We start from the raw sequence: 24,422 nt of genomic DNA, 5'->3' as shown, positions 1-24,422 counted from the left end.
AATGACTCCATAGATTCCTCCGGAGGATCCTGCAGCACTACGCCTACTACTACTACTACTGCCGCTGCTGCTGCTGCTCCTGGAAGTCAGAGGGGAAGTCAGTCATCATCCCAGAGGGGAAGTCGTAAGACCGCTACGTCTTTCACTAAGCAATTGACCGTCCAACAGTCATTTTCCATGAGGATGAAATACGACAGCAGTCATCCTATGGCAAAGCGGATAACTGCGGCCTTGACAGCTATGTTGGTGTTAGACGTACGTCCGGTGTCCGCCATCAATGGAGTGGGATTTAAACGGTTGATGCAGGTATTGTGTCCCCGGTACCAAATCCCGTCTAGATTCCACTTCACTAGGCAGGCGATACCCGCGATGTACAGGGAGGTCAGAAAAAGTGTCCTCAGTGCCCTGAAAAATGCGGCTGTACCCACTGTACACTTAACTACAGACATGTGGACAAGTGGATCAGGGCAAACTAAGGACTATATGACTGTGACAGCCCACTGGGTAGATGCATCGCCTTCCGCAGCAGCAGCATCTCCTGCATGTCAGCTCCTTCTTAGGCAGGCTACGCTGTGTATCACCGGTTTCAAGAAGAGGCACAACGCCGACAACCTCTTAGAGAAACTGAGGGAAATCATCTCCCTGTGGCTTACCCCCCTTAGACTCTCCTGGGGATTTGTGGTGTCGGACAACGCCAGTAACATTGTGCGGGCATTAAACATGGGCAATTTCCAGCACGTGCCATGTTTTGCCCACACAATAAATTTGGTGGTGCAGCATTTCATAAAAAATGACAGGAGTGTGCAGGAGATGCTTGCGGTGGCACGCAAAATTTGCGGACACTTTCGGCATTCTGCCACAGCCTGCCGAAGGCTGGAGCGGGAGCAAAAACTCCGCAACCTGCCCTGCCATCAGCTGAAACAAGAGGTGGTGACGCGCTGGAACTCCACCCTCTATATGCTGCAGAGGATGGAGGAGCAGCAAAAGGCCATTCAAGCCTACACAGCCACCTACGACATAGGCAGAGGAGCGGGGCTGCACCTGACTCAAGCGCAGTGGAGGCTGATTTCCGTGTTGTGCAAGGTTCTACAGCCGTTTGAAGTAGCCACACGTGAAGTCAGTTCCGACACTGCCTGCATTAGTCAGGTGATTCCCCTGATCAGGCTGTTACAAAAGCAGCTGGAGAAAGTGAAGGAGGAGCTAAAGCGGAGCGATTCCGCAAAGCATGTCGCTATTGTGGATGAAGCCCTCCATACGCTTTGCCAGGATACGAGGGTGGTCAGTCTGTTAAAGTCAGAGGAATACATTTTGGCCACAGTGCTCGATCCTCGGTTTAAAGCGTATGTTGTGTCTCTGTTTCCGGCGGACACAAGTCTACAAAGGTGCAAAGACCTGCTGGTCAGGAGATTGTCATCTGAAGGGGACCGTGACATGGCCCCAGCTCCTCCTTCATTTTCTCCCCCACCTGTGCCTGTGAGGAAACAGCTGCGATTTCCCACACAACCCGCTGGCGGGGATGCAGGGCAGGCAGGAGGGAGTTTGGACATCTGGTCTGGACTCAAGGACCTGCCAACGATTGCTGACATGTCTACTGTCGGTGCATTGGATGCTGTCAACATTGAAAAAATGGTGGATGATTACTTTGGTGACAGCATCCAAGTAGACATGTCAGACAGTCCTTACCTGTACTGGCAGGAAAAAAAGTCAGTTTGGAAACCCCTGTACAAACTGGCTCTATTTTACCTGAGTTGTCCCCCCTCCAGTGTGTACTCCGAAAGAGTATTCAGTGCAGCGGGGAACCTGGTCAGTGAGCGGCGAAGGAGGTTGCTCCCGAAAAATGTTGAGAAAATGATGTTTATAAAAATGAATTATCACTTATTCAATGAAGAGCAGGAATTGCCTCCAGAGATTATAACGGGACCTGTGATTGTGGAGTCCAGTGGGGACGAATTGATAATCTCTGAGAATGAGGAAGTACACACTGAAGGGGGCGAGGAATCAGAGGAGGAGGAGGAGGAGGATGATGATGATGATGATGAGTGACGATGACATCTTGTTACTGTAGAGCCAGTTTATACAGGGAGATATTATGAATTGTTTTATTTTTTTGTGGGGGCCCAAACAAACCAATCATTTCAGCCACAGTTTTGTAGGCCCTGTCGCTGAAATGTTTGGTTTGTTAAAGTGTGCATGTCCTATTTTCGCAACATAAGGGTGGGTGGGAGGGCCCAAGGACAATTCCATCTTGCATCACCATTCATTATTCCTACTGCTGAGAGTCATTCATATGTGGGACTTGTCTTTTCAATGCATACAACTGTTTGCATTCCACTTGATTGCTGCACCTTCATGGGTGAGAATGTGATCTCCCTGACCTGGGGGACTCAGGGCTGGGGCAGGAAGGCTCAATTACACTTCTTTTTTTGGGCGGCTAACCTTTTTTTACCTGTCTGGTCTGGTGCCCACTGCTGAGAGTCATTTTTAATGAGGGTATTGTCTTTCAAATGCATATAGCTGTTTGCATTCCACCTCATTGCTGCACCTTCATGGGTGAGAATGTGATCTCCTTGACCTGGAGGAGTCAGGACTGTTGCCGGAAGGCTCAATTACACTTATTTTTGGCCGGCTACACTTTTTTTTACCTGTCTGGTCTGGTGCCCACTGCTGACAGTCATTTTTAATGAGGGTATTGTCTTTCAAATGCATATAGCTGTTTGCATTCCACCTCATTGCTGCACCTTCATGGGTGAGAATGTGATCTCCCTGACCTGGGGGACTCAGGGCTGGGGCAGGAAGGCTCAATTACACTTCTTTTTTTGGGCGGCTAACCTTTTTTTACCTGTCTGGTCTGGTGCCCACTGCTGAGAGTCATTTTTAATGCACATCAGGGTCAGGATCAGGCACATCATAATTAATAATCAATCAATCATAATCAATCAATCATAATCAATCAATCTATCATAATCAATCAATCATAATCAGAATCAAGCCTGGGCGGCTGCAATTAAAGTTCTTTGTGGGCGGCTAAAGTTTTTTTTAGTTTTCCAGTTACTGCAGTTTTATACATAGCTTGGTTTTTGTAAGTTGAAGACTTGTCAGTGCAATTTTCTTTTACAATATCCTTTATCTTTGCATGGACTTTGTGTATTTGGTTAGCATTCTGAGGTGTACACTGACTGCCTTCACCTTGAGCATGATCAGTTTCTGAAGCGGCAAAAATCCTTTTGTTTTGAAGATAGTCACTTTCTTTGCCGTTAGTTGTACAGGCTGACCTACTAACAGACACAGTTGCTTCGGAACAAGTTGTTGGAAATTTTTTAGGAGATAAAGCTGTACAAACCTTCTGGCCCCCCTTTTCAATTTTTAATTGATTTGCAAACATTTTGTAGTATTTGTCATATGTGCATAGCCTTTTAGAGAGAACTGCTTTTTCCTCATCAGATAACCTTTGTAATGATTTGACCTTCGCATCTCTCTCCTTTTTATTTAATGACAAGAACGATGAATACTTCTTTAATTTCTTCATCAACTGTTCTTTATTCATGAAATGGTCCGATAAAGCCTTTCCTCAAAACTTAAGTAAAGTTATGTTTCCTTGATAATACTTTCACAGCTCACAAAATTCTCATCACTGGCTTCCTTTTCTTTGCCACTTGATACCTTGTTTTCACAATAAAGATTGATTTATTTTTGATGACCAGTTGGGTACAATTAGTTACACATCTTTTTGGGCGGCTAAACTTTTTTGGGGGAGGCTGCATTTAAACTTCTTTGGGGGCGGCTGCAATTAAACTTCTTTGGGGCACAGGGGCACAGGGGGTATCCTGTAGTGGGCTGCCACACATTTTTTTAAATATGGATCTTTCAGCACAGAGACAAACTGCACATCAGGGTCAGGATCAGCCAGGTTGTTAAACGGGGTTTCGACCACTGTTGGAGCACTCCTCTTAAAGTAATCTTTTCACGAGCGTCCATCACTTTGATAGGCTTGTCTCCTGCCATGATCTGTTGCTTATTCGAATTCAGCATTTCACGGGCGTCCTGCACTTTACCCCTTATGCGGAAGCGAGCATCTTTGGCCACCAACTTTTCACGGGCATCTTTTATCCCTAGTTTTTGGCGTGCATCAGTCACACCAATTTTCTGACGAGCATCAAATGTTCTCTGAAAACTGGTGGCAAGTGGACGATTGTTCACAGATGGTTGGAGTCTGGATCTCACGTTTCCTATACCTCCCCTGTTACTGACCCTGCGGTACATCCCGGTGCCCACGGACATTCCCCATTTCCTGATCAGTTCATCCAGCGACACGTCGGCCATATTCCTCCAACCACACAGCTGCTATATCTAATTTGATAAAAATAAAAATAATACTTGTGCTGTGTGGGACTGTAAAAAAGAATTCCATGCTGCTTGTGCACTGACGTCTGCCACTGAGTGCCACGGCCGAACAGTACCTAATAAGAAAATTAATTATTATAAATTCTGCTGGTGCACAATACTAGTATTGCTGACGTATCTACCTGTCTTGTGCCTAGTACTACTGTCTTATCTACCTGTCTGGTGCCTAGTACTGCCATATCTACCGTCTGGTCTGGGGCTCACTGCCTAATACTGCCGTATCTACCTGTCTGATCTGGGGCTCACTGCCTAATACTGCTGTACCTGTCTGGTCAGGGGCTCACTGCCTAATTTTTTTTGGAGCCTTGAGACTTTTAGGGATGCTGTACTAGCCGACACCTTTAGGTGGACTCTGGTCTGTCTTGTATCAAGCACAGTGGTCTCATGTGCATGAGATTGTTCTCTGTCCTCTTTTAAAATTGTGTCACCATCTTTATGGGTGAGAATGTGATCTCCCTGACTTGGGGGAGTCAGGGCTGGGGCAGGAAGGGTACAGGCTGAGTGGGGGTAGGGCACCCTTGTACTCTGCTGCTTTTGCCGGCTCCGGCCGGTAGCGTCTCCCTGGTGTCTCCCTGGTGTCCCTGGTGTCTCCTCCGGCACAGTTTCATTTCACCTCTGACCTCTCCTTTTGCGCTCCTGTGCCAGTGCCCCTGTAACTGTGTGGTGCAAAATAGTACCTGAATCTGGAGCTGATTACGGCGGCAGCTTCTGGATTCCTCACGGCTTCCCTCTTGCCTCCCTCATGATGCTGGCTGCTGGCTCTCTCTGTGTGCGCTGCTGTCCATCACCGCCGGGTCTCCTGCACGGAAACGCTGCCCGGCTCTCTCCTCTCTAGCGGGTCTCACTTCTGCACGCTTCCAGGCTGCGCACTCTGCTGCTCTCCTCTCTGTGGATCTTTAGGGTGCCCAGCCTGTCTTCTCTCTCTAAGCACGTGTCATCCTCTCTCACGCTGCTGCAAACCCTCCTCCGGCACAGTTTCATTTCACCTCTGACCTCTCCTTTTGCGCTCCTGTGCCAGTGCCCCTGTAACGGTGTGGTGCAAAATAGTACCTGAATCTGGAGCTGATTACGGCGGCAGCTTCTGGATTCCTCACGGCTTCCCTCTTGCCTCCCTCATGATGCTGGCTGCTGGCTCTCTCTGTGTGCGCTGCTGTCCATCACCGCCGGGTCTCCTGCACGGAAACGCTGCCCGGCTCTCTCCTCTCTAGCGGGTCTCACTTCTGCACGCTTCCAGGCTGCGCACTCTGCTGCTCTCCTCTCTGTGGATCTTTAGGGTGCCCAGCCTGTCTTCTCTCTCTAAGCACGTGTCATCCTCTCTCACGCTGCTGCAAACCCTCCTCCGGCACAGTTTCATTTCACCTCTGACCTCTCCTTTTGCGCTCCTGTGCCAGTGCCCCTGTAACAGTGTGGTGCAAAATAGTACCTGAATCTGGAGCTGATTACGGCGGCAGCTTCTGGATTCCTCACGGCTTCTTCCGGAGAACCTGTGGCAGGGAATGGCACAACCCAAGGAGAACCCACAAAAGACAAGGCTACTACGGCTAGCAGCAACAAATATTTATTTAAAGGAGATATGTAAATGGGTTGCTGCAATACACTCACGTACTTATGCAAAACAGTCACTTTATATCATTCAGTAATTAAAGCTATAACTAATCAATGACCAGATTAAAGAGAGAACGATTACGCAAAAAATTACATCACAACAATAACAATATGACAGAATAATATTACGTCACAACATGTCCGCCAAGTGGCGCTATGCACCCTATATACACTGCGCGGTAGTCCCTGGTGCAAAACAACACAGTTCCTGAATTTGAATAACGGTCCCGCGAAGGAAATCCTCACAAGGTGATTAGGCCATAACTTAGTGTGCACACTACTTTTATGTATAACAAAAGTGATCAAAAATCCTCTCTAAGAGGGGCAGGCAGATTCCCATCCCTTAGGGCAATCTCCTGTATCAGAGGCAAACAGGCAGTCCTGTTAGTGGGGGTATCCAACACCCCAGTACCTGAACAATCAGCTGCAGTTGCCAGCTCCTGCTGGTCACGACTCCTGGCTGGCCACTGCCTGTCTTGGGTGCTGTGTGGTCCTCTGGGTGACTCCCAGATGGGCGGCAATGTCCCTCTCTGCCTAGTTCCGTGCTGTAGGTCTCTGCAGTCACTCCTACTGGGCTCTATCTCCCTTCACATGCTGCTCACCCCTTCTTCTGGTCAGCAGTGCTGGCTGTCATTAACTGCTGGGTCCTTGCTCCCAGTGCCTGGTCTCAGATGTGTGCTTCTCTCTGCACAGCATCTCTGTCTGCATGCTTCCTGGCTCAGGATACAAGCTCTTCACCCCTCTGCACACTTTCTCTCTCTCTCACACACTGCTGCTGGGATCACCTCTGACCTCCCAGCTTCCTGTCTCATGTGCAGGGGAGCTGGGACACTAGGACACTAGCTGAGTCTGTTAACCCCTCACAGACCTGCAGCTTCCACAAGCAAAGGAGGTTTTCCTCTGAGCAGCATTGGCTGCAATTAAAATCTCTTTGGGGGCACAAGAGTACACCAGGGGTGGACTGCCACAATCCCTGGGCAGCCAATCGGGGGTGTCAGGCTCCCTGCACGTGGACTGAGCTGGGGCTGTTTAACCCCTCACATTCCTGCAGTTTTCCTCTGAGCAGCATTGGCTGCAATTAAACTTCTTTGGGGGCACTCCAGGGGCACAGGGGGTATCCTGTAGTGGGCTGCCACACAAGCCCATTCACATTTTTTGAAATATGGCTATCCATAGGTTGTTCAGTCTGCCATTTGAGATTGGGATCTTTCAGCACAGAGACAAACTGCACATCAGGGTCAGGATCAACCAGGTTGTTAAACGGGGTTTCGACCATGAATCAATCACATCAAAAAATTAATTAATAATCAATCAATCATAATCACAATCAAGCCAGATAGGGGTCTTGTTAAATATTAAACTGACCAAAACAGATACACACACAACTAATACTGCCTCATCTACCTGTCTGGTCTAGTGCCCACTGCCTAGTACTACCGTATCTACCGTCTGGTGCCTAGTACTTCCTAGTACTGCCTTATCTACCGGTCTTGTGCCTAGTACTGACTTATCTACCGTGTGGTGTCTAGTACTGCTTCATCTACCTGTCTGGTCTGGTGCCCACTGCTGAGAGTCATTCGTATGAGGGACTTGTCTTTTAAATGCATACAACTGATTGCATTCCACTAATGAGAGTAATTGATTGCTGCACCAATCGCCCACTGCTCCTCGGCTGCACTGTGTAAACAGTGCACAATCAAGCCAGATAGGGGTCTTGGTGCTTGTTTTGAGGTTGTAGCAGGGGAGTGCAGCTACGAGTCGTAACACCTTGAGAGAAGATCAGTACTTCTCTACCGGCAAAGGACATCCTCCTCGACAGAGCGCACAGCTTCACGAGGGACGCATGTGAAGCAGTGAGCAAAGGGAACACCCGCCTAGCGAGCCAGATCACCTGAATCCACCCTAGCGATCAATAGAGTTACAGAAGTCGCAGCCAGATAGAACTCTTCCAGCTGCCACCTAGTCATTGATTAGCCCCCTCCCCTCCACCCATTAGGCAATGATTGACGAGACGAATGGTAATAATAAATAATAAATGAATAATATTACTAATCACCAAATTAAAAATCAGATGAAATTAATTATAAATAATCATAATCACAATCAAGCCAGATAGGGGTCTTGTTGGATGTTAAAGTGATCGAAACAGTTACACACTTGCAGACAAACTCTGTGCTGCACAAAATGCCCACCGCTCCTTGGCTGCACATGGTAAACAGTGCATGATCAAGCCAGATAGGTATCTTTTATGGGCCTATTTTTTTAAACTGCCATCATGTCTGCCGCTGCAGTGCCACTCTTACATGAGCCACGTGTTTGTGCCGCACACTTGTGTGGCTTAGCATAGTTATCCAGCTACCTCAGTGCAAACTTTGGCAATAAAAACAATATTGTGAGGTGTGAGGTGTTCAGAATACACTGGAAATGAGTGTAAATGAATGTTATTGAGGTCAATATAGCGTAGGAGCAAAAAAACCACCAAATTCTGCCATTTTAGCTGTTTTTAGGCTTTTTTTAACAAAAAAATCAGAACCCAAAACCCAAATAAATCCAAACACAAAACACTTAGGAGGTGTTTTGCCAAAACCCATTAGAACCCAAAACCTCAAGGTAATCAGAACCCAAAACCCAAAACCCAAAACCCGAAAAGTGGCCGGTGAACATCCCTAGTGAAAACGCACCAGCCAATTACAGTAGCTTCTAACTGTCCAGCTACCGACCGGATTTGAAAAATGACAGTAAGGGGCTGATTGGCTGGTGCTAGGTTTAATACATCTGCCACACTGTCTAAAAGGCACATCAAAATGTAGTCACGTGCATCCCATTTACGACCGGGGCGGAAAAATTTGCAAGAATCTTACTGAGCATAGCAAAAACACATCTTGTAGGAAATTTTAGAAGCAAAGCACATTTTCTGACTGTCTTCATCAATTAAAGTAAAGGATAAATTCAAAATACTATTTAATATGTTGCTGAAAATGAAATCTAGTTGACCCCCTTGCAATGTAATAGTGTCAGGAAAATAAGGTGTTTTTAATCCGCTGTTGTATCCTGCTTGTATCTGATTAGTCTGTTCCCCCTCTGGCCTGCAGGTGGCAGTGCTGTGACTGCTATCCATGCAGTGGTTTAGTCTGACATCATAAACTCCATCCAAATAACATTTATTTTAGGAGAATAAGAAGTAAAACTAAATATAGTCACACTTGTGTATGTTTTAGCAGTTATATAGACTACAATGTAATAACCCCAAGGTTCAGTCTTACACATGATGGCATTATGTAGGATGTTCTAGTAACAAACTACCCGAAATAAACAGACTGACTCCGATATGGTGGTCATGGTGCAACTGCAGTGCAATATCCGTTAGGTTCAAAGCAGCAATTAGTTTTAATATAAAACTAGGTAACTTTTGCCTTAAAACTCTAATCTACTGCTTTAAGTCCAGATCCGTGGCGGAGTCTATTACATGTGGGCCAATGACCAGGGGCAGATATTCCACAGAGCAACCTTGGCGTCTGCCTAGGGCCCTGCAGGTCAAATGAGGACCCATAAGGATATCCGGTACTTGTTTAGTTTCACGGCGGCACTTCCCAGCAGATCGTATGTAAATCGTATGCAAATCGCATTCGATATTTGCATATGGTTTGCATACGATTCGATCTGCGATGCGATTTAACACACCACTATCCACGTCAGCCTGAACCGTGGCGAGCTCAGTGTGTCCCGCGAGGGGATGCGGTACGCATACTCCCAACCTGTTCATACCCCCACTATCCACATCAGCGTGGAGATGATTTCATAAAGTGTAGCGAGCGCAGCAAGCCACCGAGCCCGTAGCGTGGTGAGCGCAGCGAGCCCCGCGAGAGTCCGCTTAAAACAAGCCTGAAGCTTGGCGAGGGGCCGCGGAATACACGTCAAGTAATCCATGTCCCCTCGCGGGGCTCGCCATGCTTCGGGCACGTTTTCATGCTTCGGGCTCAGTGGCTCGCTGCGCTCGCCACACTATAAAATCAACTCCGCGCCGACATGGATAGTGGGGGTATGAACAGGTCGGGAGGACACTTACCGCATCCGCTCGCCGCGCTTCTGGCTTACGAGGATAGTGTGGGTGTGCTAAATCGTATCACGGATCGAGTCATATGCAAATTGCATGCAAATCTATGCAAATCGAGTGCAATATTTGCATACGGTTTGCATACGATGCGATCTGCTGAGAAGTGCCGCCGTGAAACTAAAGAGGTACCAGATATCCTTGCCCATACCTACCAACTGTCCCGCTTACTGCGGGAATGTCACGTTTTTGGGGACGTTTCCACTTCCCATCCAGGGCCGGCAGTGTCCCGCGGCGGTGGTGGGGGGCAGTTGGGAGTCCCCATTGTTGCCCATGAATAGATGCTGTGCGCATGCACAAAGCGTCTATTCATGCCCCACAGCGGCGAAAATGGGGCGTGGCCTCCTGGGAGAGCAGAGTAGACCATGCCCCCTTTTGCTAGGCCATGCCCCCAAAATTTCCAGCGAGCGTGTGAGCGTCCCTCCTGCTGCTGCGTGAAACTTGGTAGGTATGCTTGCCATCTAAATTGTTCCCAGAGGAGCATTGTGCGACTACCACATGATGTCATTATGACATCATGGCTCTGCCCACACTCCCAAAGTCTCTTTCTCTAGTTTCATCTGCTGTATGTGCCAAGATACTCTATCAATGCTGGTTGTAATCAGCAACAAAAATATAGTGCTATGGTTTGTTTGAAGGAGGAGGGCCCCAAACTAGCATTTTACTTCGGGCCCCATAAGGTCGAAATCCACCTCTGCCAATGACTGGTTAGAGCAAGGATATCACCAGCTGGACCTTGGGGCCTCATCTGTGTCCCCCAGCTCCTTCATTTATTGAAAGTGTTATATTATATCTTGTAACACATTTACTTTAAAAAGTGTGTTGTTTATTATTACAGACAAGTTTCTATTTTTTGATTCGTTTGCATGTATTGTTTGAACTTATTACTGAGATTAAGGGTAAGGTGCGGTCCCTACAGAGGTTAGAGGGCCACCCATGCGGCCCATGAATTGTATCAGGTTACCTATTATCGGCTTAGAGTGCAGTGAAAAATAGTTCTGAATAGTTGTAAAAAGCCTCACTTGATGTCCGCTCTGACTGACAGGAACGGGTAGCTTGCCCTTTCGCCTGGGCATAAACACAATAGGTCTTTTGAGAGCTACACATAACTAATACTGTCAAATCTTAAAAGAGCACTCAAACAAAAGAACTGAATCAGTGTGTGGCATTTGTCTTATGCTACTGTAAGATCACAGGACCGCCTAAGTACATTTTCACAAATGTTAGTAATTATTATTAACAATACCCCTTAAATGATCAAATAAATGAAAAGACAAATGCAAGTTTATTTACAGAAATGAAGGAAAAGAAAACTCGACCCTCAATATCCACGTAAAACATCTAGGAAGATAATTGCACGTTCGCCCCATTGCTAAGCTCACTCCTTTATACTCCTGCTAACACCAAAAAAGAGCGCTACCCATCAGATTGGCAGGAGTAACAAATGTGCCGAAGATCGCAAGGGACCCTCCTGCCAGTCTGGTCCCATATTTTTATGAGACCGATGCCTACAGTAGTTGGCTGTTAATATTGTTCTGCCATTGGTACAGAAGTTCACATGAACCAACCGTGGTCATGGGTGGGAAGCACCAAACCCAATGGACACCCTGACATCATGGCTGTCTAGACAGAGCATGGATGACTAAACCTGTCCTCAAGATCTACCAACAGTTCATGTTTCTCAGGCCACCTGTGGATCTATAGTAGGAATGACTGCAGCAGGTTTGAAAATGTGACAGTTAGTAATGACTACAGCTGTGCACCAGCTGGGTGATCTGGGGAATGTGACAGTTAGTAATGACTACAGCTGTGCACCAGCTAGGTGATTTGGGTCATGTGATAGTTAGTAATGACTACAGGTGTACATAAGCTAGGTGACCTGGGAAATGTGACAGTTCGTAATGACTACAGCTGTGCACCAGCTAGGTGACCTGGGAAATGTGACAGTTCATAATGACTACAGCTGTGCACCAGCTATGTGATTTGGGTCATGTGATAGTTAGTAATGACCATAGCTGTGCACCAACTAGGAGATTTGGAAAATGCGGAACATCAGTAGATCTGGAGGATCGGTTTAGCCACCCCTGGTCTAGAGGAATTTCTTGCCCCTGCTACTTCCCTTTGGGGTCATGCCTGATATCACCCCCTAAACGCTCCCCCATCTACCCCCACCAGGTCACCCCTACAATATAAACCTTTCATGGCCACTTTAACCATTGTCAAGTGCACATGGTAGCTTCGGTTATCTTAAGACCAGGACTGAATTGTTCCTATCTTTCTTCATGCAAGTATTGTTGGTGAACAATAAAATGGTTTGATTGGTCAATGGTTTACTCATGACTATGCACAAATCAGAGTTAGTTTGTGCAAAGGTGCTCTGTCATATACTCAAGTGGTTTTCTTTGTGGTGTACACAGCAGAAAACATCAGAAGCCAACCGTTGACTGCAACATGCAATGGTGGCAACCATCAACTTGATTTAATTGAACTGAAAATTCATTGTCATTGTTCTGAAACAATAATGGTTGCAAAACACCATGAGTTGATGACAAGCCTTGGTGCATGTAACCATGTAAAAGTTATTATGCCTTGCAGGACATATATACGTACATTCTGGAAGTTACACACTATAAGGGATGGCCCTTACAAAACATTGATGGTCATCACCCAATAAAAACTATTTGTTGGCATTACATCTGTTATTGCTGTGTGTGCAGACATGACAGCATTAGCCCCACCCACTCACTCATTCATAAACAGCTGCTCAGTTCTTGTGGTCTCTGAATCCCAGCAGAGAAATGCATGAGATTTGGGGCCCCGCAGTGCGCAAGTGCAAAACAAAGATGGCTGTTCTTGTGATGGCACCATCCCATCTTCAATAGAACCCCCATCTTAATCAATGTACCCTTAGATAAGTGGTCTTTTGTGAATATGTTTGGTACTCTTTACCTAGAAGGGCGCCCACGATTTTGATCGTGGGCATCGTAAGGAAAAAAAATTGCGTCGGTTGCATCGCATGCGACCAAAAAAATCGCATGCGATGCGACCGACGCGATGACCGCGATTTCCCATAGGGAACAATGTTAAATGTCCCAATTGACCCGATTTTCCATAGGGAACAATGTTAAATGGCCCACAGAGGCCAATTGTTAACGCCACCCCACGATCAACGTCAACCCGAAGCGTGGCGAGCGCAGCGAGCCCGCGAGGGGCGGCGGTACACGTCCTACGACCTTTTCATACCCCTACTATCCACTAGGGCGTGGAGTTGAGAATAGAATAGTGTGGCGAGCCCGAAGTGTGGCGAGCCCCGCGAGGGGACGCGGACACCTGTGAAGCCCGCGAGGGGACGCGTATACCTGTGAAGATGTCCGCATCCCCTCGCGGGGCTCGCTGCGCTCGCCACGCTTCGGGCTCGCCACACTTTCTATTCTCAACTCCACGCCGACGTGGATAGTGGGGGTATGAAAAGGTCGGAGGACGCGTACCGCCACCCCTCGCAGGCTCGCTGCGCTCGCCACGCTTCGGGTTGACGTTGATCGTGGGGTGGCGTTAACAATTGGGGGTGCCATTTCACACTTCAGGGTGCCTATTTGGCCTCTGTGGGCCATTTAACATTGTTCCCTATGGAAAATCGGGTCAATTGGGACATTTAACATTGTTCCCTATGGGAAATCGCGGTCATCGCGTCGGTCGCATCGCATGCGATTTTTTAGTACATGTGATGCCCGCGATGGCCGCGATGGGCGCCCTTCTAGGTAAAGAGTACCATATGTTTTACCTATTGCTTATTATTGTGATTAGCCTTTACATTGGCACTGTTGAGGTGAGAAACCGTAATGCACAACTCAAGTGCGTATTTACCCGACATAATCCTTGCACACAGATGTCATTTGTGTCCGGCCCGCACGACGTCCCATCGACAACTCTGTCCTTGAGCTGGTAATAGGCCGTGCTCCCTGCCACACGGCAGAACAGTTTACAGCGGTCCTTCATTAGAACTGCAGACAGATACAAAAGGTTTGTCAATAACATTTAATTTCAGCAGAACGAGTGGAAGAGACCTTCCAGCTACACTTACTTCCACTGTACTTAGGCACCCAGCGCACGTTTGGAGGTAGACCATTGATATTGAAATGCTTCCCATCAAAGTCAGCGCACTGCTCCTCTCTGTAGTCTTTCTTCTGTTTAGAACAAGGTTCCGTGTTGCAAGATTTAAACTTCATCCTGCGCCCAACGCAGTATTTACCACCGTTTTTTGGTCTGAAAACAGAACGCAGAATGTTACAGAGGATCCGGGGATCAGAAATATGAACCTTATGGTCCTGGGCAAGATAAATAGGAATTAGGAGTTAACTGGACTAAGAGAACACGGTCATTAATGCTGCTTTCAGACCGCATAACTGGCTTTGACCCTGTATTTGAAAACGTTTCCAAAAACGGGTCTGCCAAGTAAAACCCCTTTTACACCGCATCTTTTAAACGTAATATTACCGTTTAAGAGCCGTTTTTTTGACACTGGCAGACCCGTTTTTTTTTGGAAACTTTCCAAATACAGGGTCAAAGCCAGTGCAGTCTTCACCACCACTACCCCCCCAGGGTTAAAATCACACACACACACACACACACACACACACCCCTAGGGTTAACATCGCCCCCCTCCCCCCCTTAGGGTTAACATCTCCTCCCCCCCCTAGGGTTAACATCACACATCACACCCCCCCCCCCCCCCAATGTGTTTAAGAACCCTCTCCCCTTCCCCCCCCCCTTCGTGCAGCCGGTACCTCCCGTTGCAGATTCCGGCAGCACTGTATGGACGGATGCGCTTATAAAAAAAAAAGTGACTTTCGAAAAATGGCTGCCCCATAGGAAAACGTGTTTAAAAAAACTGTCTTTCGTATGGGGGCAGCCATTTTCCATAAGTCACTTTTCTTATAAGCAGCAGCGCTCATTAAATATTCACTGCACTCAATTTAGGACCCATCGCCAAAATACCGGGTCTGAAACGGGTAGGACCCTCCATTTTAACCGTTTTACAAAAACGGCTTTTGTAAAACGGTAAAGTGGTTCTGCACCGTTTTAAAACGGTTAAAAATCGGCAAAATACCGGTTTTTAAGTGCGGTCTTATTTTATAATTATATTAAATTATAAGTGGAGCCAGGTGAGCAGCGCACGCAACCCCCGGGTACTTGAAACATCATCCCCTCAGAAACTTAGGCTGTTAGGGTATTTAGTAGATAGCACAGAAGACAAAACAAACTTAACCCTTTGAATGCCAACAGCTCTGTGAGAGATGTTCAAAATATCAGCTAAAAATGCCAGCGCCGCTCACATTTGGTATATAAATTCAAATAATAAATGTTGTGTAAAAAAAGATGATATTTCCCATATAAGGTAACATTACAAGTCATTATGATGAATACAAATGTTTGCTTGTCAACTTTTCCGCCTAATTTGACAAATTCACCTCAAAGGGTTAAATATGGGAAATTGTGTAACTCCTGCACCATAAAATATCCTCTTACTCTGGTCTGTTGCACTCTCGAATGGAGGTTTTAATTCCCCCGCTACAAGATCTGGAACAAGGCCCAAACGGACTCCAGGATCCCCAGGAACCATCGATAACCGATCCATCCCGTTCCCTCGGGATACACAGACCATACCTGCAGTACTGGGGGATAAGCACAGAGATAATACAGATGTCATACGCGGTGTTTTCTTTCAAGTGTACGAGATGGAAGTATTCAAGTGTGAAGAGATAATGTTTTATTTATTAACAGATTCCACATTAACCCACTTTCTACGCATGGAGGTTATTTATTTATACCAAAATCTGACGTGAACTGCACATGAACCTCCAACTTCAATCACTGACTGGAACCTTGCGTAGAGTTATCTGCTGTATATCATATTATGTCATCTTCTATCTGTGATTTAATATACACTGAACTGCGATCCATAAGAACACTGGAATATAATGATGACATAGTGATCTCGCTGCTGCATAGTAATTCCTGCTGCAATCACGAAACATCTTGTCACCATTAAAATATTATGGGGGTGCTGGAATACTGGATGACAGGGAAGTAAATTCAGGAGACCAAGGATGGCCAAACCGATCCTCGAGATCTACCAACAGGTCATGTTTTCCAGAACACCTAGCTGGTGCACAGGTGAGGTCATTACTAACTTTTCAAACGTGTGCTGCATTCATTCCTAACTGACACATTCTACAGACCCACATATGGCTTGGAAAGCATGGACTGTTGTTAGAGCTCGGGGGACTGGCTTGGTCACCCCTGCAGTAGCCAATGGAAGGCAGTTGGCTCCTGATGCCAGCCCTGAAGGGAGCACATTGACCTCCTCCATTGCTCCAGGTTCAGCATTAGGCACCCTGCAGCAGGAATAACCATGGACCTCAGGGGGCATGTGCCATGGTACCATGCTTGCCTACCCTTCTGGAATGGCCAAGAGGCTCCAAAATTGGGTGGCCCTTGCAGCGCTCTCCGAGAAGGGGGCAGGGCTAAAATTATGCAAATTATGGCATTTTGCTGCATTTTAGACCCACCCCTTCCTCATAGACCCACAAATTGCAGCATTTCCCAAACCCCTGAAGTGCAGATATGCGGTACTCATCCCCGTAAGTATGTGCGGTACTCCTCTCTGGTAAGTATGTGCGGTACTCTTCTCTGGTAAGTATGCGCGGTACTCCTCTCTGGCAAGTATGCGCGGTACTCCTCTCTGGCAAGTATGCGCGGTACTCCTCTCTGGTAAGTATGCGCGGTACTCCTCTCTGGTAAGTATGCGCGGTACTCCTCTCTGGCAAGTATGCGCGGTACTCCTCTCTGGCAAGTATGCGCGGTACTCCTCTCTGGCAAGTATGCGCGGTACTCCTCTCTGGCAAGTATGCGCGGTACTCCTCTCTGGCAAGTATGCACGGTACTCCTCTCTGGTAAGTATGTGCCGTACTCCTCTCTGGTAAGTATGTGCGGTACTCCTCTCTGGTAAGTATGTGCGGTACTCCTCTCTGGTAAGTATGTGCGGTACTCCTCTCTGGTAAGTATGTGCGGTACTCCTCTCTGGTAAGTATGTGCGGTACTCCTCTCTGGTAAGTATGTGCGGTACTCCTCTCTGGTAAGTATGTGCGGTACTCCTCTCTGGTAAGTATGTGCGGTACTCCTCTCTGGTAAGTATGTGCGGTACTCCTCTCTGGTAAGTATGTGCGGTACTCCTCTCTATGTGGGTACTGCTGGAGAGGAGGGTACGAATCACCCTTGTATGACAGTGCTCAGCATTGATAGAAACACACCATTCCTCTGTGATTCCTATTAGTCTTACAATCTAGATTTGATGCTGATATACAGACAAACTCCTGTAAATAATATGTGTATAATAAGTGAGTTCTGATGCCTAGGGCTGGCCTGGCCTGCACTCTGACTATGCTGACAGAGCCGCCGAGAGTGGGCATGAGGCCTGGGTACTGAGGGGGCCATGGCCACAAATGTATGGCGTCATGGACACACCTCCCTAAAAATAAGTAAAAATATCACAACAGGATCGGCTATATATATATATATATATATATATATATATATATATATATATAGAAGGATAAATATAGCGGCACTCTCGGGCTTAAACAAATAATCACTCTTGAAACGAGTTCACTTCAACGTTTCGGTCTTTTTATTTTAAGACCTTCATCAGGAATATATATATATATATAATATTGGCAAATATAAGATCAACACAGAACCACAGATGTGGTACAAATAGGCTTTGAATTACCAGGAGATAAGATCTGACAGCCACACTTATGCAGTGCAGAAGAGAATCTCAAACAATTTGGCAATGACTACAGTGTGGTTCCTTGCAGGGCCACCAATAGGGGGGTGCTGTGGGTACAGCTGTCCCAGGCCCTGGCCTCTGGAAGGGCACAGGCAGCTCATTTGCCCACTGATACCCCCCCCCTGGCTGCCTCTGCTGCGCTGCTCTCAATGCACTGAACAAAACAGGTCCCAAAGTGCAGGCTTATTCAACCAAGGATGCCGGCGGCCAATTCAAATGCTGTACTGGCTTTTGAGCCAATCAGAGCTCGCGTACCGGCTGCCAATCAGAGCGGCTACCGGTACATGAGCTCTAATTGGCTTGCCAGCCAGTGCTGCTTTTTATTTGGCCGCTGGCATCTTGAGTTGAAGAAGCCTGCGCTCTGGGACCTCCGGGTTGAAACTCAGCGGAAGAGCAGATGGGGGGAGCAGGAGCCCGGTTACGGTAAGTCAAGTGAGGAGGAGGGGGGGCCTGGACTGGAAATTAGTCCCGGGACCCACAATTCCTGATGGCAGCCCTGTAAATTCCTGATGGCAGCCCTGATTCCTTTCAGCATTGCACTGAGGCACCTCCATCACTATATACAGGTTTATTTTTATTGTAGGTTATAAATGACCCTCTTAGATCCCATTACTTTGTTAGATCACTAAGGTCGTTTCAGTCATCTCCAGGAAAAAGCTGACAGATCCATCAGTCAGAGCTGTATATATGGATGATTGAGCTTGAACAATGGTTCTGCAAGCTAGTGGTTACAATATATAAATAAAAACTACTATTGCCTGTTTAAGAGTCGCAGGTGAGCGTACGGTTCAGCTCTGGTGATTCACCTGTACAGTAGGTGAGTTTTTGTAGTGCGATATTAAAGTTTCATGCTGCTCTGCAAAATCTAGAATCTATAGGACAGGTCTATATTAGCGTAAAGGCGGGCCATACACACACACAGAGCGATCGATTTTAATCCTATTTCTAAGCAATCTGACTAAAAATGAAGCACAGATTGCTCCGTGTGTATAGCCCCAGGTGATGACGATGCACAGTGTGTACAGGGCTTTACTGCATTTAATAACTTACATTAGGCCTAATACACGCCTCATCGCAGAACAAATTTGTTCTCAAAATGGAAAAAAAACATGCTGCACGGCAGGTGGGGCAGATGTAACAGGTGCAGAGAGAGTTACATGTGGGGGAGTTATTTTGTTTCTGTGCAGGGTGAATACTGGCTTTTGTATTTTTACACTGCAATTTCAGTTTGAACACACGCCAAATCGAACTCTCTCTGCACAGGTTACATCTGCCCCACCTGAAGTGCAACATGGTTTTGCCCATTTTGAGAAGGGTGGGAAGCGCTGATATGTTCCCTAGGCTGCGAGTGAACTATTCTGAATGAGGCCCTCGAAGTCAGTCAGAAGCTTTGACTTATTAGAGGTTGATGATGTCTGGGAAAATGGGCATGTAGCCTTTAAATTAATTCTAATTCTAAATGAGGCCCTTCGTTTTAAAAAAAAAGTAAGAAAAAAGAAAAACAAATTGAAGTGAAAATAAACCTTTGTTATATTAACTTTTTTAATCCTATGAGAGTATAATTTTCTTAGTAATTATTAGAGTAGCCAGGTGAGCGGACCAAGGTCTTTTCTGCTTATGAAACTATACACCGCAGACTTATTAAGTTTCCTGTACTTCAACCTTGCTTAAACCAAGCCTGCTGCACCTGAGGGTCAAGAGGAGAGAATAACGTGGAACAATGCAGGTAACTTAATCCTTTTTAACACAGGACATAAATGGAATTCCAGCAGGAGAATGAAATTCCTTCCTTATCAACAAGTGCCATTTCACATTTTATACCAATAATTACATTGAGCGCGATTCTCCTGATTGTCCGTTTGTTGCCGCCTCCTCGCCAGAGCCAGATTTCTAAAAAGTTTGGATCAGTTAAAGTCCTTATTATGTTCTCAGGATGGATAATATATACAACAACTATGGCAGCCTCTAAGCATCTCGCTGTGCACTACCCAATACCGACATGATTTGTTCTCCCAAGCGCCTGCATATTGCAAAAAAAGCTTGAAAATGCACAGAGCTTTGTGAATTGTGTTTTTATTTTTTTAACCTACTTACGTATCACAGAAAAAAAAAAAAAACACCTTTAGGATATTGCACGGTATCAAGCCAACTGCCCCGCCCGCAAATCCGACCCGTACCCCCCCACCCCCTGCACGGCGCTATTACACGCGAGCATGCAAATGGATGATTTGCATATTCATTCAGTCGAAGCCTTGCGTTTGGACACAAAATCCTCCGGCCCATGAATAATTTTTCATGCATTCGCAAAGACAAGACACCTCTTTGGTGTCTTACATATGCGAGTGCCTGTAGCGTCATCGGGAAATTACCATGAGAACGCCCAGCGTTATCATGGGAACGCCCATCAAACGCTGGGCATTGCCATGGGCGATTACCCTGGACCGCAAACCCACGACCCCAATCTAATCACCTAGCCATCGATAGTGGCATGCTATGCAACAGATGACCATCAATGTTTTTACCTATCCATGGTCATCCTTTTTTTTCTTACTGATTGACTTGTGGGCCACTCAAAACATGGGGGAAGGGCTTCAGGGATATCGGGGGCGGGGCTATGCTATGCTCCGTGACCCAGTCCCTTCGGGATAAAAAAAATAGTTTATGCTTGACATCGATGGATGGAACCATCTGGTTCTCTCCCATCGATGGCAAAACTATTCTACATCGACCATAAACCATCAAAAGTTTCAATCATCTATGGTCGATGGCCATTCCTAGTCTGATGCCGTCCCTGTGTCGCTAGACTCGTTTGCCCAAATGCAGAACAGGTCCTGTGTGTGGGGCAAAGAACTGAGCATCAAGATGACCTCCAACCACAAGCCCTATATATACTGAACCACGCCCTATATATACTATATGCCAGGCTTATGAAACCATTACTGTAGATCCAGGAAAGGCAGAGAACATATAAAGAGTAGAACAAGAATAACCTATCTCTGATAGCCTGCTTCCCATAAGAAGCATGGAAGGAGGAACACACCATACGAAGCAGGAGATTATATTACCCATGCCCATTACAGGCCAGCATCAGGAGATAACAGGGGCTTTCTGGCTCCAACCTTCCGTCATTGTCTCCATTCCTTATGTTATCTTTTTAATTGTGCATGGAGCAATTTTAAAGCATGTATTCAGATAAATGGGAACAGCAGGGACGTCTCACCACAATGCATCTCTGAGATCGTTCCCTAGGCCAGTGATTCGGAAGCAGTGGAGTGTAACTGTGGGAAAGCCGAGCGGGACGTGGGAATCCCCAGCTTCTTTGTGCTAAACTTATACTGCTTCCTGTGTGACATCACTGTCTCCAAGATGGCTCTTTCATGTACCAAAGTGTGCGGGGAGAGTATAGTTTAGCACAGCACAATGACATAGAACCTAGACCCCGACTGGAACTTTTATTAAAATAATGCCGCATTCTCACCTTTCCGCGCTCACATTCCGTCCCATCCGCCCAAGGGGTGTGTTGTGTCCGGCAGCCCTTGTGGGGCCCCTCCATGTTAATGCACCACAATCTCCGACACTGCATCTGCTTCATAAGTGTAAAATAAGGCGCTGTTAATTCCCAGGCAGTTTAATGTATAACACATAAATGTATCTATTCAAGTAGAATTGCCTACGATGCACTTTAATAAAAAAACTTTCTCAAAGATCGGCTTCATTTATCCAACTAAAGGGACCCACTTTGTCTAGTTTTAATGACCCTCTTTTTACATTGAAACGGCCCATTTAAATATGGAACAAAGTTTACATTCACACGCGGGGGGGGAAATGTTGTAAACCCAGGAAATTCACATTAACAGGGTCTAGTGCAGAAATAACACATGAAAGTGTCTCAACAGAATTACAAGTGGACTAATTTACAGCCTTTGTAAATATACAATGTACCGGAAAAGAACAAATCAAACTGATATCCGAAGAATTTATAGGTTTAAAGAGCAAATGAACTGTTTGTTTCTCAGACCTTTCATTTATATCCAAATGCTACACTCAGTTCTTGATATTAAAGGGTTGCCAGGTTTAATGTGTAATGTAGAATGGCCCTGTGGCATAGTTGTATTGTTCTTATACATACTACAAAGGTCAGTCGACAAAAGACACTCAGCTCAACTAGAACTGCTTGTTACTTATGTGTCCAAACGTATCGCTTAGAATGAGGGTGAATGGAAGCAACTGACTTCCAGGTCACGTGATCTGCACAATGCAGGATGCCACACCCCCATTTCACCTATACTGTATAGTCATAAGGTTTGCATTTCCATGCAACTGCATTCTGTGCATAGGGTGACCGATTCCATGTTACTTTGCTCAAACTGGCGGAGCAGTAGCACTCATTGGACCTAGCGCTGTACAGAGAACATTGGAATATTCACACCAGTCCCTGCCCCAGTGGAGCTTACACTCTATATTCCCTACCACATGTACACGCACACACAGACATTCTAGGGTTAATTTGTTTTTGAGCCAATTCACCTACCAGTATATTTTTGGATTGTGGGAGGAAACCGGAGTACCCGGAGGAAACCCATGCAAGTACGGGGAGAATATACAAACTCCGCACAGTTAGAGCCATGGTGGGAATAGAACCCATGACCTCAGCGCTGTGAGGCAGTAATGCTAACCATTACACCGTCCGTACTGCCCACATTATTTATAATCTTGGAATATAAAGGCACTTACCATGTATGGGCACATCTGCGATCCCGGACCAAATATCAGCTCACATTGCTTATTTACATTGTACATCACGCCAGGGAGTTGCTGAGGCAAGGGATATGATCGTGATACAGGCTCGTCAAGCAAACATTCACCATATCCTGTACTGGAAGGGAACCGGCACATAATCAACACTGGATAAAGTTTCATTACTTTGTAATATGGGTGTGATTCAGGTTGGTCATTTTGTTTGCTAGTGGACAAACCATGCTGCACTGCAAGTGAGGCAGATGTAACACTGCAATATAGATATCATTCTGATGTACACACCCCACTTAAATATAACTGTCTCTGCCGGCGGACAATGAAAATGCTGCACTGGCTTTTGAGCCAATCAGAGCTCGCGTACCGGCAGACAATCAGAGAGGCTGCCAGTACGCAAGCTCTGATTGGCTCACCAGCTGGTGCTGCATTTTAATTGGCCGCTGGCATCCTGAGTTGAAGAAGCCTGCGCTCCAGGACCTCTGGGCTGCAGCTCAGGGAACCTCCCCCATCATTCGATGGTCGCAGACCATCGAATGCAGGACCGAGTGGTCCACCAGCACCCGCAACCTCAGACCACACGGACATTTTTTTCCGTGCAAAAGCAGGGATCTGGGCGGGCAGCTGACATCCGGCGATGTCATATGTCCGCCCCTACACATGCGTCACAGCCGCATTACCATACGTACGCCCAGCGTTTGCATGGGAACGCCCATGAAACGCGGGGCGTATGCATATGGTAATGAGCCCAAATAGCCCTTCACGCCCCTCTCCACCCCCTGTTCGGAGTGTTCACATTTCATGCGGGATTTGGCCGTACGTCCCGCTCGCACATGGGCAGAGACGCCTCTGCACATGCGCAGACACAAAACATCGGCGGTACGAACGCACGCGGATATTACCGCACCAACCAGAATAAGGGCCATAGTTTTGTCCATTAGCAAAACCAAATGTGTTTTATGAGCCAACCAGACCAGACTACACAGTAACACAAATGATGGATGGGTGACAACACTTTGAAATTAAATGTTATGTACTTGTTTCAAATGGATGCTGGAATGTGATTACACGTAGGCGCCTCTTCTGTCATTATATGTTTTGTTTTAACTTCTTACTGAGATTGAGAGCAATGTTCAACCCTTATGAAGGATAGACGGCCTCCTGATGTTGTCCCTAATTATCACTACACCTCCCAACCATTCCCAATATTGGTGGAGCAGTCAGTCCCACAATCCGACTCATTCCATCAATGAAGAAACTGCGTAACTGGGAATAATGCCATGCCATCTATCAGCAAACACATTGGGTGGGATGCTCTAACATCCGCTGCCCTACATCACACCTTTTTGCCGGGCTTTGCATTCTTAATAATTGTATATGTTTGGACAATATGCGATTAGTAACGCAAAGGACAGCTCTTGGGATAAGAGCTGTCCCTTGCGATGCGGCTCTGGTACAGACGGACTCCTGGGTCTGAGACCCGAGAGTCCATCTGCGCATACGCAGAGCGCCGGGTCCAGCCGTGACGGATCCCTCACTCAGCGCTGCGGTAAGAAGCCCATAGACTTCCCTCCGCAGCTTTGATACTGCAGAGGGGCAAAAGAGAATACAGAAATGCGGTCAAAACCCAGATAATGGGGTTTTTACCGCATTTCTGCTTTAGAACATCCTGCCCATCAACTCACTGCAATTAGATACAACGCC

General features: G+C 46.6%; 1 protein-coding gene across 3 annotated transcripts in view; it reads right to left on the bottom strand.

Moving 5' to 3' along the window:
- Positions 1-24,422, bottom strand: part of ADAMTS9 (ADAM metallopeptidase with thrombospondin type 1 motif 9) — a 237,736-nt gene that overhangs the window by 149,731 nt on the left and 63,583 nt on the right. For all 3 annotated transcript variants that reach the window (XR_014454314.1, XM_083156037.1, XM_083156038.1), the window contains exons 10-14: positions 22,701-22,842; positions 21,445-21,552; positions 15,644-15,789; positions 14,199-14,380; positions 13,982-14,118 (exon numbers count right to left, since the gene is read on the bottom strand). Coding sequence is in view for 2 of the 3 variants with exons in the window: in XM_083156037.1 (XP_083012163.1) it covers positions 13,982-14,118; positions 14,199-14,380; positions 15,644-15,789; positions 21,445-21,552; positions 22,701-22,842 (715 nt within the window). In the remaining variant the exon portion in view is untranslated. The remainder of the gene's footprint in view (positions 1-13,981; positions 14,119-14,198; positions 14,381-15,643; positions 15,790-21,444; positions 21,553-22,700; positions 22,843-24,422) is intronic.

The sequence above is a fragment of the Crinia signifera genome, chromosome 8 (genome assembly GCF_055691185.1).
Source record: "Crinia signifera chromosome 8, ASM5569118v1, whole genome shotgun sequence".
Lineage (NCBI taxonomy): Eukaryota > Metazoa > Chordata > Amphibia > Anura > Myobatrachidae > Crinia > Crinia signifera.
This window is presented reverse-complemented; position numbering and strand designations above follow the sequence as displayed.